This window comes from Trachurus trachurus, assembly GCF_905171665.1.
Source record: "Trachurus trachurus genome assembly, chromosome: 20".
Taxonomy (NCBI): Eukaryota; Metazoa; Chordata; class Actinopteri; order Carangiformes; family Carangidae; genus Trachurus; species Trachurus trachurus.
In genome coordinates, this window is record NC_139911.1 from 23,484,844 (window position 1) to 23,499,272 (window position 14,429).

Here is a 14,429-nt window from a genome sequence, read left to right on the forward strand (position 1 = left end):
AGTGTAGGCTACTGTGTGAGAGCGGCCTGCAGCTCGCGGTATGAGGAGCAACCATTTAAAGAGCCAGACTGTAGGAGCGCGGATGCTGGCGCAGGTTACGGCGGTAGAGCGGTCATGAAGGAGCCGCTCGGTGGTCGGCTCATCGTCACCGTGATGAGACGGGCTGTCATCGCCACAGTGAGGTAGCACAGGCCCGGCTGTTAATATGATGAACTCCCGGCGGCTGCTCCCTCCGCTCCCTCCGCTCCATCACTGATGAAATGTACAGTAGCCTGTGTGACGTCAGCTAGGACCTACTTGACAGTCGCCGTTCATTAACGAGCTTTCCCTCGTTCCCGCTGCTCGGTCTCTTCTCGCCGGTGCCGTCGACTGTCGGGTGTTTGAGCGGGAACAGAAAGCTCAAGGCTCCATCTTGTGCCTCCCGTCCGGGTAGAAGGACTCGGTCAGCCGGTGAGCGGTCGCCGCTCCGCTCGGTCTCAGGTTGATAGTGGTGGTGGCTGAGACCACCGGAGCCGCAGCAGCTAACAAGCTAACGAGGCCAACAGGGCTGCACTTCCGGTGAGGATTTCACAACAAAAGCACCAGAGAACCTGTGATTTAAAAGCTCACAGTCTATGACTTCAACAATGATGTAGGGCTAACGTGTTTTTTTAATGGGACGTTTCCATAAATAAGCGTGAAAGAGGACATGTTACAGCAAGCTGTTACATTATAACTCTAAACAAAGTTTACATTTTTTTAAATTAGGCTATTGTCTTGATTCTATTTCTCCTGTTCAAAATTCACTTTCATCTCACTCAATTCTTTTTGTCAGATTGTGTTTGCTGTTCACTAGGCCTATTTACTGGTTTTATTACTATAGTGAATTTCGCACACTAACAGTTCTGTTATGATAGGCTACAAGATCAGTAACTATCCGAAATAAAAACACTGCCTTATTTAGAAGTCTTATTTGACCTTTATAGTCATGCAGCATCCGATTTGGACGTCTTAGGCATGTTATTTGTGTTTCTGTTTCCCCTAATTTGTTTTTAATCATGTAGTGAGAAATGTCCCAGAGAGTGTTTTTAGGCTATATCAACCACATTCAGATTGAACATTATTAGTCTGAAGGCTAGTCTACATTGTCTAGAACAACCAGTTCAAGAGTAAGTTGGTTTTTCTAAATAACATTTGTCTTGAAATCAGTGTTTCCGGTCCCGGTCTTGTCTCTGCCTACTTGACAAACGGAGTCTGATCGGGAAAAGCCGAACAGAGCTTAACACAGCCGAGCGCCACTGTGGTGTAATAGTGTTATGTTTGGTTTTCCCTGGTTTCACGGGAAGGTGTCAAACTGTTTGCATGAGGCCTGGGACATTTCCTGTGTGATGGTCAATCATTTTTAAAATATGCATGACGTTCATCTATGAAATGAAGCAGGTTTGTGGATTGTGAGCATGTCATGTCATGGCCAGCTGGAGAGACAGACAGCCCACTAGTCTAGACATCACAGATGTTATTTGTTGTTTGATTTTTCAGGGTTACTGCTGTGAAGGAATGCATTCAGATACACGCCTATTTGTACTGTAAAATGAGGGAGCAAACTAATCCACATAAAAAAATATTATTATAGCCTATTATTTTATTTTATTTTATTTTATTTTATTTTATTTTATTTTATTTTATTTTATTTTATTTTATTTTATATTGTATTATATTATATTATATTATACTTAACTTTTACACTACAGAAACAGCCCCCAGCACTAAATTTAGATTAGTGAAAGTGTGTCATATTTGATCATCTACTGTATAAAGACATTATGTATCTAAATTGTTGCAGGCTCATCTCCAAGAACAACAAAATAATAGCAGTAAGAAAGTCTGAAGTCTGGGTGTTCCAATCTGTTTAATTACTAAAATTAGAAATGATATCACTATCAGCAGGAGGTTCATCAGTTCAGCCTATTTTGAATGCAGAGGAGATGATGAGTCATCTTGAACATGAAATCACTGAGTCAGCATGGTAATGTTTTAACGTTACTTGTATTTAAGACTGAGCAAGCACAAACACAACTACTCTTTGTCTGTAACTGGTGATACTGTAGCACCTTGACTGTAGCTGGGCTCCAGTTCAGGGTCAGCACCCTTTGGAGCCTTCTTTAGGCTGCAAAGACCAAAGAGTGTCAGGAGGATTTATGCTGTGGCTGCTGATACTGTTGCATCACGATGTGTGGCTCCTGATAGCAACCGTGACGAACACGAAACTTAAAGGGATAGTTCACCCAAAATTCAAATTTCACTCATTATCTACTCACCCTCATGTGGACTAAGAGCTGTGAGAATTTTCAGAGTCCTCCGTGCCTTCTCTGAGTTACGGGGGGCTCCGTGCAGCAGTATTTGTCCATATAATTGTTGTCAATGGATACCAACTTTCTTCGTCCAAAAAGACACACCAAAAAACATCCAAATACCTCCATACTGCTCCATAGTGTCTCAGTTCACTGCTCTTCCTGTGTCAGTGCAAATCTCGCGTGATTTGCACTGACTGGCGGAACAATTTCTCATGTTGGGGCTTCAATACCAGAGGGACATTACAGACGAGCAGCATGGAGGTATTTGGATGTTTTTTGGTGTGTCTTTTTCGACGAAGAAAGTTGGTATCCATTGACAACCATTATATGGACAAATACTGCTGCGCGGAGCCCCCCGTAACTAAGAGAAGGCACGGAGGACTCTGAAAATTCTCACAGCTCTTAGTTGACATGAGTAGATAATGAGTGAAATATAGGCATAGTGCAATTTAAGACAATCCTGCACTTTATTGGGGCATTGTGCAATCAGAATACATTTAATCTTGCACTCATGCACTCGTCACTTTAGCAAACAGCACTTTAGCACATAGCACTATAATTAGCACTGTAGCACTTTATAACTGTTTGTAATCTCTTGGTCCTCTTACTTCTTTGGCCAATTAATATACGTATGTTGTTCATGTCATATTATCAATCATATTATCATGATGCATTGTTCTAGTGTCGTAGTCCTGCCTTATGTGCTTTTATCTTCATTGTTTTTATGTCTAACATCAACCTGCCAATGGGACTGGGGATGGAAATTAGCCACTTGGCTATAATCCCACATATTAGATTAGTGAAAGTGTTCATCAATATGTACTGTTCCCATTAAAAAAAAAAAAATCGGAATCTGAATCTGTGGCTGTAGCTGTTGAATTGAACTGAAACACATTCATAAGTGTTTCTTCAATTGCCAGAATGCAATACAGTCCTTGAAAAGGTTGGACCATAAAGGATCCACCTGTCACCTACACAACTCAAACTCTGAGCAGGATCCTAAACAATCACAGAACGGGGCCTGATTGGAGCAGCAGTCGCTCTGACACTCCAATCATATGCTATCTGAGACCAAGCTGCAACCTGAGACCTGGAAGATGAAGCAAAAGCTGCAGTTCCTCTCCTGACCACTAGAGTGAGTCTCCAACAGTGAGTCAGTCTCCATAGACTCCCATGTTAAAATGTCCAACCGTACAGCAGAAATAAACATGTTCACAGCGTACTACAGAAACAGTTTTGGTCTGTACATTTAGTTTCCTCCATGATGAAGGTACAGGGGTGAATTTCTATATAACCCACCTGTTTACACATAAAAGCCCCACTGTGCAATTTCTCTTGTTGTCTATTCACAAAAATCAAACAAACACAAAAAGTAGGTTTGTTACCTTTAATTGTCGGTGCAAGCTATTTTTAGAACGGCGGAGCAGAGCAGTGAGCTGCTCAGAGCTACGCTACAGAGGCTCTTCCTGGTTTCCCTCATCAAACTCATCAAATACACAATCCAACAACTCCAAAACGCTCTGGTGGACAAGTTGTGACCTGCACATTCACCACGCTATGAGACAGAGTTGTTTTCAAGGTAAATTCATGCAAAACAGCTGATGCGCGTTTCTGTTGGGGGCAGTTTTTCGGCAAGCAGTCTCTGCATTTGCCTCTTCTATTATTATCTCATAGCGTGGTGAATGTGCAGGCCATTAGCCTCCGTAGCATAGCTCTGAGCAGCTTGCGGGTCTGCTCCGGCGTTCTAAAAACGTAACGAACGTACTCCTAAGACTATAGGCATTATGGCAATGGGCCAATTTGCCCACATGTTGAACTATCCCTTTAAGTTCTGTAAAATTGAGGCTGTACTTGAGCGCATGTTTCACAAACTGTTATGCACCAAAGTCTCAACTCCACACACTGCCACGCCCATTTTTGGATTGGCTGAGAGTAGAGATGCACCGATCCATTTTTTTCCGATCCAATCCGATACCGATACCTGGGCTGAGCGTATCGGCCGATACCCGATACCGATCCCATACTACTGTTGAATGAATGAACCGTATACCTTGCCATGTGAGTGAAGGCATCAGGCTTGACATAAACATTTAGCCTTGTTAAAGAAAGGTAACAAATTAACACAGATATAAATGTACTTAAAGGGATAGTAGCATTTTTTTAAAGTGGGGTTGTATGATCTACAGATAGCCCCTAAGTACTTTAATTGCAGTAGAAGACTCTCTGCACTCCTCCCGTTAGCAACACCAGCCCATAATAGCCCTGCCCAGAGATTTACAACATACATTGTTGTGAACAGACCCAAAGAAACGGCCTATTTTCACGGCCTAAAAGAGGTTTTACTTCTTTGGGTCTGTTCACAACAATGTATGTTGTAAATCTGTGGGCAGGGCTATGGGCTGGCGTTGCTAACGGGAGGAGTGTAGAGAGTCTTCTACTGCAATTAAAGTACTTAGGGGCTATTTGTAGATCATACAACCCCACTTAAAAAAAATGCTACTATCCCTTTAATATTATTTATTAACAAATAACAAAGTGTACATTAGCAGCAAAAATAAATAAGTAACACTAGATCGCTGTAACTGTATTGCTGTGTATGATATTAATAAAAAAGAAATGACTGGATCAGAATGTTGGATCGGCCTCATTCATCCAATATCCGATCCAGCTAATTAGTCAATATTGTATCCGTGTCGGATCGGTGCATCTCTAGCTGAGAGTTAGGATCAGGGTCAGACGCTGCCAAGACAGTGACAGTGGATCAGCTCACTCTTCAAAACCACTCTGCAGAAACCTGAGGGTGACGTCACACAGGCCACGTCCATCTTTACCTACAGTACACTCTGTCTCTGAGTGTGATAAAGCTACCAGCCTGATGGTGGAGAGCAGAGGAACATCTCAGCACAGTTCTGAGCACCTGCTGAAAGTTGAGCTGCTGATACTGAGCGATTTCTCCATACAAATTGACTCTCTGTGAGTTTGAGAGTCATTACCAGACACAAACACAACATAAGTTGCCAGCAAACATGCAGGATCATAACGCTGGTCACTCACCAGCCTCCTGGCAGGAGGAGACAGGGCCACAGGAGGCAGCTGGCTCTGGGAGGAGGACGGGGACATCCACTGTCCAGTGTCAGGGGGGGAGGAGAAGGAGCGCAGCCTCCTGGTCTCCGGACGCCTCGGCTCGGTCAGGTAGGTCTCCAGACGGAAAACACTCACCTCCTCCTGACGGGGAGGGGGGTGGGAGGGGGAGTACATGCTCTGGGCTGAGATGAGAGAAAGGTGAATAGAGGAGAAGGAGAAGAAAGGAGGAGAACAGGGAGAGGAGGATGGAAGATGTCAGTTGAGGAAGAGATTTGAAAACAGAAGAATGTTTTAAAGAACCTTTACTGTAAATAAGGTAAATATCGCCCTCTGCTGGAAGCACTGAGTTATCCAGAGCTGCACAGCTTATCTGACACACACACTTTGTGTAACAGTCTGTATTTAGCATTGATTCTGGATATCAGTCCTCTATCTGGCAGACATGAACAACACGCACACCTGCTGTGTGTCATAACAACCACATTTGTTGTTTGGTGTTTCCATTCAGCCTTTTGAGTCTTGACTCATCAAGCTCAGAGATTTACCACAAATCATCATTTCTCCCATCATCAGTCTGAGTCTCAAGTGACAGGTCCACATGTGTCTGCCTGCCGGCCTGCCGGCCTGCCTGTCTGTCTGTCTGTCTGTCTGTCAGGATCATCCAGGTCTGAACCTCTGGAATAAGGCTCCATCATTTACATGAAGAACTGTGATTGGTCTGTTTGGACTGTTTGTGTTTTGTGATGATGGTGGAGGTTGTTGAGAGTCAGTTATCAGGGGAGCGTCATGTTTTCAGAGTGATTAATGTCACTGAACTGAGGTCAGTCAGTATCAGCTGAGTCCAGCTGGGATGAACAGTGATGTGTTCACTTGACTGTTTAGCAGGAAAAAGTGAAAGAACAGAAGCATTGGTGATAGGACTCTTTAGAAAAACTTCATAAAACAATTTAATCTACAGAATCATGGCAGATGCAGCTGTCATGTACAATACACATGTGTGAAATCTACTCTGAGCATCATCTATGAGATTCTATGAACTTCACATCAGCAGATGAACTCTACAGATCAATATGATGCTCCACTCTGTTCACCAGCTGCCCTCTGTCTGTCTGTCTGTCTGTCTGTCTGTCTGTCTGTCTGTCTGTCTGTCTGTTAGAGTAGGTCAGGGACAGTGGATGTTTACAGTTTTTACTCTGAAAACACTGAGGCTGAACAGGAAATGTACTGCAACACCAAAACAAACAGTGTTTAGGCAAAAAGAGGCTGAAAAGCTCCACAGAGACACGTTAACAAACCAATGGAAAACACAACACAACATGTCTTTTTCTTCTCTCTCTTTCTCAGTTTTAACTTTGCCTTATTTTTAAAGACCACACACACACACACACACACACACACACACACACACACACACACACACCTCCCTCTATCCCTCTCTCTGTTGCCAGAACACGAGGTTATCTCTGTAAAATGTGAATGTTGGCACCGAACCCAGACACAACAATAGATTACAATAAGTGTGTGTGTGTGCGTGTGTGTGTGTGTGTGTGTGTGTGTGTGTGTGTGTGTGTGTGTGTGTGTGTGTGTGTGTGTGTGTGTGTGTGTGTGTGTGTGTGTGTGTTTGTGTGTGTGTGTGTGTGCGCATTTAATAATGTAGGCTGCCTTGTACCGCTCTCTCTAATACACACAACCACATGCAGCACTCTGCTAATAGGAAACTCTACCAGGACATACAGACAGGCACTTTAACAGATTACAGAGGAGTGACTCTCTCTCTCTTTCTCTCTCTCACACACACACACACACACACACACACACACACACACACACACACACACACACACACACACACACACACACACACACACACACTTTCACAAACTCATTTTCTGACTAGATACATCACTTAGAATTTCTCAAATAAAAAATATATTCTAAGAATTTAATTTCATAAACATCAGGAATTCAAAATGTCTTTCCTGCAAAAACATGAAATATAATGAGACCAACATTCACACACTGAAGCAAAGACCTTTTAAACCAAGGACTGGCCTGTTTTGCAAACCAAACTCACTGATGAGAGGTAGTGAGTGTATGTGTGGGCGTGTATTAAACAGTGTTTAACAAAGGGTAAGGTCAGGATGAGTGTGAGCTGATGTCACTGTTTGTTAACAGCAGCCTCTACAGAGAGTTTACTGAGGTTTCTCTTCATTATCAATTCATGTGTAAAGGAAACATCAGTAAAGTGCCACTACATGTAGCTGCTGTAACAACAGTCTCACAGCAGCATCCAGTGTGTTCCTGGCCTGAACAACATCGTGTTGTGTTTACGTACATGTGTGTGTAATATTAATAGACACACACTTCACTGCCAACAGTGAAGGGACCCACTATTCAACCAGAGCAGAAGGGAGTGTGTGCGTGTGTGGTATGTATGTGTGTGTTCACCCAGAATTTAAAGATGATTTGATTGTGTTAAAGGGATAGTTCAACATTTTGGCAAATTGGCCCATTGCCATAATCCCTATAGCAGTAGGTTTATTACCTTTATTTGTCGGTGCAAACTAACAGAAGGTTACCACACATAGTTGTTTTAGAGGTAAATTCATGCAAAACGGCTGACGCGCGTTCCCATCAGGGGCAGTTTTTTGGCAAGCAGTCTCTGCATTTGCCTCAAAAACAACTCTGTCTCGTTATGTTACATTATTATCTCATAGCGTGGTGAATGTGCAGGTCACAACTTGTCCACTAGAGCGTTGTGGAGTTGTTGGATTGTGTATTTGATAAGTTTGATGAGGGAAAACAAGAAATCCCATTAGCCTCCGTAGCGCGGCTCTGAGCAGCTCGCGGCTCTGCTCCGCCGTTCTAGAAATAGCTTGCACCGACAATTAAAGGTAACGAACATACTCCTACTAAAACTATAGGGATTATGGTAATGGGCCAATTTGCCAAAATGTTGAACTATCCCTTTAAGACATTTCAAGATCTATGTCTTTGGAAGAAACCAATGCGCTCAGACCTGAGAGCCACTAACACACACACAGACCACCAGCAGACTTGTGAGATAAGAGTCAGGTGTTGTTATGGCCTCAGACCAGTGTTTCCATTCAACACTGGTTCCCAAACTGAAAGCTGTGAAGGGATTGCATGTCAGCTGACAAAGCTGCAAAACAGTAGCCTACAGTAAAAGATGTATAAAAATAAATATGAATAATGTTTCTAAATATTTTAAAATACAATGGAAATAATCCTTCCATTGTTTTTTCCTCCTGTATTAAAGCCCATCACTGTGGTTGAGCACGGTTGAGGGACTGAGGGGGCGTTTGTCCCTCATGTTGTTACTACTCGGACAGGCTGCCAACATTTTTGAGATTTTTAAACAGCGCACGAGTTGGAGAAGGTGGGTGACCTATAACACATTAACAGCCACACAACATTGTGTGTGAGTGATCCTGCTCCTCTCAGGAGTTGGTCACTTTATTGGCTGTCAGAACTGACTGAGTTATGCTCCCACTAAGATTACAGCCCAGTGACATCACCCTAATCACAGTGACTGACACAAACAGTGATTAGAGGTTCTTCTCTGGTGGAAAGAACAGGTCTGCTGACGCACTCCGACACAGTCAAACCGCAGCGATAACAGGATTATTCTGGGGTTTTTTCTCTGTGTTCTCGCTCTCACTTTTCTGCACTGATTCTGTGCAACAGGTCGTGATGTGTGAAAAGGACTGAGGTGCATTCAGACCACAGAGCCACACTCAGATAAGATGGAGACAGATATGAAGGAGGCTGTGGAGGTGTGGAAAGCTCCAGAAAGCTACTATGGAGCCTGGTGAGACAGTTTCACCAATTGAAAAGAATTTACCTGAGCTTTTCTCATGAATGAATAGTCGTTTCAGTTCTATATAACTCTAAGGTGTGATGAAGATCATGTGAGATGACTGAAAGCTCTACTACTGCCTCTAGATGAAGAGCTACAGTAGGACTTCTCTTTTTCTATTAGAGGGGCATTCTTGTGTGTTGCAAGAGATAGCTATTGTAATGTGTGACATACAGGTGGTAGCTATGGCGATGTGGTTTGGATGCTGTGGTGTTTGTAGTTGTTTGGTGGTCTCTTCGAAGGTTGCTATGGAAAAAGTGTGTACCTACTGTTGTTATGAAGTGGTTTCCAGGGTGTTGACAGGAGTCAGACATAGAGCTCTCCAGGAATGAGTGCCAACAGGAATAAATCAAACCACAAGGGGAAGTTTGGTGGTGATAGGCCTACTAAGTCATGTGATAGGTGTAGTGGGTTTATAGGCTAACATTAGCTTCTTATCCCCGGTTATTATATTTAGTCTAATCATAAAGTGGTTCATTAGCTATTTTGGTTTATCAGAATGTGTGTCATTATATGCTGTGGTGTTGCTACAGTAACATGATGTTAGGTGGTTGTCAGAGTGTTTGAGGTTTTGGTTTTTGGTGATGATGCTGGCCGGTCAGTGATGTGTTAAGGTTGTTAGGTGTTTACATGTTGTTGGTGGTGATCCTGAATGGTTAGCCTACTAATGTGTTGATGTTAGCTGTTAATACTAACACATATTGAGTTAAAGGGCAAGTTCAACAGTTTGGCAAATTCGCCCATTGCCTTGATCCTTATGTCTTAGGGGTAGGATTAACTTTAATTGGCGGTGCAAGCTGTTTTTCGATCAACGGGGCAGAGATACAAGCCACATTTCCCTCATCAAACTCATCAAACACACAATCCAACAACCACGCTATGAAATAACCATGGAACGTTACGAGATGCAAATGCATAACCGAAACTACATTTCAGAGACGGCTGCTCGGCGGAGTGATTTCAAAAGCAAGTAGTTCTGAGTATTTGCTTTATGTGTCATAATGTTACATAATTATACATTAATATTTTATAGCGTGGTGAATGTGCAGGTTACAACTTGTCCACCAGAGTGTTTTGTAGTTGTTGGATTGTGTATTTGATGAGTTTGATGAGGGAAACATGGAAATACTGTGCAGCTCGCGTCTCTGCTCCGCTGATCTAAAAACAGCTTGCACCGACAATTAAAGGTAAGGAACCTACTGCTATGACTATAGGGATTATACATTGAGCGCGTACATTTAGGTGATCCAGGTGGTTGCTGTGGAAGTAGTCAGTAGTTTAAAAGCTGTTTTGGATATAGCGACGTCACCATGGTAATGGTGGTGTTCCTAATTGAGTGCTAGGTGGTTTCTATGGTTGTTCTGCATGGTTGCTAAGGTAATCTGTGGACCTATAACATCAACTGATATGTTGTGACTGCAGCGTGTGTCCCTGTAGAATGTGAGCTTACTGTCCAGAGGGTTGATGTGTTCTGATGTGTCCCCACTCATCTGTCCCTCCTCCACCATGCTGCAGGACATCTTGCGTCCGGCGCGTCTCTGCAGCAGCTCCTTCCTCTTCCTGATGGACAGAGGCAGCAGTTGGACGTAGAGGACGCCGCAGGGCTCGGACCGCCGCCGCAGTGTCAATCCATCTGTCTCCTTCGACTTCTTGTCCGTCTGTCCTCCGACTCTGTCCTCCACCATCATCCACGATGCGGACTTCCTCCTTTCTTTCCCTCTGCCCATCTCCCATCTCTTCCTGTCTTTCTTGTCCTCCTCCTCCATGTTGGATTCAGACTTCCTGCGTTCTTTCCTCCAGTTGGCCTTTTTTTTCTTCTCCTTCATCTTGTGGTCTTCCAGTGTCTGTCCACAGGGTTCAGACCTCCTCCTCTGCATCGGTCTGCCTCTCCTGTCTGTCTGCCTGTCCTCCTCCTCTTCCTCCTCTTGCTCCTCTTGCTCCTCCACTATTCCAAAAGGTTCACTCCTCCTCCTCCCCGTCCATCTTTCCTTGTCCTTCCACTTCTTCAGCATCAGGCTGCTCAGACGTTTCATTGCCATCAAAACTTTGCCAAAAATTCAAAAGGACCCCAACAATAAAACAAAAATAAATTAAAAAAAACACAGGAGATTTGGCCACTTAAGCAAATATGAAATCTTCTTTTTACAAACAAAAAATTAATTTACTGGCAATAACGTAATGTAATGTGATGAGAATGTTCTCATTTCTACTTTTATCTGCTACTATAATCTGACTACAGCCATATTTAATGCTGCTCAGCGAAAACTTGAACTAAACTAAACAAATGTAGGAAAGAGTTATTCATCTATTTTAAACTAAATCTAAAATGTTACTGGATCAAATATATAAAAAAAAATGGAGATGAATTACATCATTACTTTATTTAACTGACCTTGTGACGAACAAAATAAAATGAATTTATAAATAAATCAAAATGACTTCAACTAAACTGCAGTTTGATAACTGACTGAGGTGTGTAACTAAGTTAAGTGATTTCACCAATTTTTATCTAAGTAGGTGAAACAAGAGTTAAATTATTATGATACTATTAGTAGTAGTAGTAGTAGCAGTAGTATTAAAATGTAATGAAAAATGAATAGAATTTTTCCTGTTCCAGCTGTGAAGAATCCAGTAAATCTTCTCTTCATGCACCTGTAGCTGCAGTTTTCCCCTGTAAGAGTCCAATTAAACCAATTAAACAGGCTTCATCAGAAGTCGACCAATCCTATGGCGCCACTGTCAGAGAATCTCTTCTGATTGGCTGCTGCATAATCTTGACTGAGTGAGTTGTTCTGACATCTGTACGAAACATTTTGAATAAAGTCAGTCACAGTGAAGACCAATACAAAATCCTGAATTCTGGGGGGTTGATGGAGAGATGAGAGGACGGGCATCAGACCGGCAGGAAAACGAGCCAAAGACACAGACTGTCCAACCTGGTCCAGACGGTGGTCCTGCAGTCAGACTGGTGGTCTTGCAGTCAGATAGGTGGTCCTTTGGTCAGACAGGTGAATTGTTGGAGGTAGGACGCGTCTCTCCAGCAGCAGAGTCCTGCAGAGTATCACTGCTCACTGTGTTTATGGTCTGGACTCTGTGTGTGTGTGTATGTGTGTTTGGCCTGTTGCCTTTGTTAGCCACACCTCCCTCGCCTGTCTACACTGTAAAAAATGTGGATGGTCAGACAGAGGAGGCTGCGTCTGCTGGTATAACTCCACACAACATCTCTACTGTTCACCTCATGATCCCCGGGACAGGAGATGAAATATATCTGTTGTCATGGTAACGCTCCACAGCTGTATGATGCAGTGTTTGGGGTGTCACTCGTCACCACACCACAATCTCTACACCTGCTAAACTTGAATGGAGACTGAATGGAAGAAAAGAGGACACCATGGCTTTAACAAACTGTCCTTCATGTGACCACACTCTCTCTCTCTCTCACACACACACACACACACACACACACACACACACACACACACACACACACACACACACACACACACACTGTTACATTGTTAATAGGTGCTGGTGTTGCTGGCTGTCAGCAGCTCTACAGGGAAAACATGAGAGAAGCTCAACACCATGTTATGCAACAAGAGCCAATCACAGAGAGAGAGAGAAAGGAGGGTGGTGGTGGTTGGGAGGGGCGGGGGGGGGGGGGGGGGGGGGGGGTGTTGCTGCTCTGTGACAAAAACAAAACTTTCCTTTTAAAGGTACATTGTGTAGGAATTACTCCCATCTAGCGGTGCGGTTGTATATCGCAAGCAACTCAATCATATTTTTCATGCTGCATTCACGTGAAATTGGGCAGACGGCAGACGGACGACAGCCGCTGCACGTAACGGCATAAACAAGCCTCTATGTAAACAAGTGGTCCGTCAGCACAAGGCAAGGCGACATCGGCGATGTGGTATTGTTTACCTGACCCACGTTTTACCGGCTTTCTCTGGACTTCTGTGACTAAAATGAAATCTGGTTTGTTACCGACGGCCGTCTGCCCGACTGCAGGTGAATGCAGCATCAGTGTAACACTCCATTCCTCCTCACTGCGTTACCACGGTGACTTTTCACAGACGCCACCTGGACCTGAGCCGACAGCTCCGGTGTCTCCGCTGAGTTTCCGTGGTTTCCTACCGTCACGCTGCCACTGAACGTAAAAACATGGAGACACCACATGGCAGCAGCACCGAGCTTACCCGCTCCATGGAGATATGAATGATATGAACGGCTCATTCAGAGCTGAAAGGAACACTTCACTTTGTTGATGGGGGGGATTACTGATTAATGAAAAACAGACTTTTGAACAAAATAATCGATTTTCGTGAACAGATAACAGGAGAAGTTATACAATGTCCCTTTAACATGCTGTTTACCTACAACAAGCTTCATCCAGCTGCTGCACATCTGTCCAGTCAGGTGTAGGATGGGTCCCTCAGATAAATAATATACAGTATAGAGTGTTCCTGTGGTCCATGTTACTACATTCATTTTTGCAGTGTTTGTTTCGAGATGAGGAGAACAAACACACTCTGGCTCCAGCTGTGCCAGATGTGCTTCACTTGGTTTATTAAAGGATCTCAGTTAGAAGGGTTATGAGCAATGAAGCAACAGCTTTCTAATGTCAAGTTACAGCAGGAGGGTCTGATTGGCTGAGACTGAAGACGCCACTCACTCAGCTACTCAGGTCTGGACCAGAACCCTGTGGGGCTTCAAATCCACCACACAAAGCTCAGGACCACCACAGAGACTCAAATCCACTACAGAGACACTGGAATCCACCATGGAGACTCAAATCCACCACAGAGAGATTCAAACACACAAACATGCACACACACACACACACACCTGATACTGAAGGCCACTTAACGGTGTAACCTCAGATGTTTGCAGCTGCACAGCGGAGCAGCAGAGTCACAACACACAGCAGCTCTGTTGTGTAGCAGGACTGAACCTGCAGCCTGTTTGTTCGTCTGCATCGTGTGTCGTGGTCTTTGTGTTGTCACGTTGAAGACGATATTTACTGAACCTAAGTGCATTTGTGTTGAGTTCTCAGGGTCACCGTAGAAACCAGGACAAATTGTATTCTTTTTAAAGGGATAGTTCACCCAAAATTGAAAGTTACAGGGGGT

The 14,429-nt window shown here is 43.7% G+C and overlaps 3 protein-coding genes across 3 annotated transcripts in view; all 3 read right to left on the reverse strand.

The window, feature by feature from the left end:
• LOC311003451 (5'-AMP-activated protein kinase subunit gamma-1-like) overlaps window positions 1-502 on the reverse strand; it is a gene marked incomplete at its 3' end in the record, with an annotated part of 24,202 nt that extends 23,700 nt beyond the window's left edge. Inside the window, exon 1 of the mRNA XM_083995218.1 lies at window positions 298-502. Within this exon, the coding sequence (XP_083851344.1) occupies window positions 298-315 (18 nt within the window). The 5' untranslated portion in view covers window positions 316-502. The remainder of the gene's footprint in view (window positions 1-297) is intronic.
• LOC311003559 (protein NLRC3-like) overlaps window positions 1-14,429 on the reverse strand; it is a gene marked incomplete at both ends in the record, with an annotated part of 385,386 nt that overhangs the window by 247,281 nt on the left and 123,676 nt on the right. The window lies entirely within an intron of this gene.
• On the reverse strand, window positions 400-11,330 carry LOC311003452 (uncharacterized protein; the record flags this gene model as incomplete). The annotated part of the gene is made up of 3 exons (XM_083995219.1): window positions 400-552; window positions 5,388-5,599; window positions 10,748-11,330. The coding sequence occupies 3 exons, from the start codon at window positions 11,328-11,330 to the stop codon at window positions 400-402; spliced, it is 948 nt and encodes a 315-aa protein (XP_083851345.1).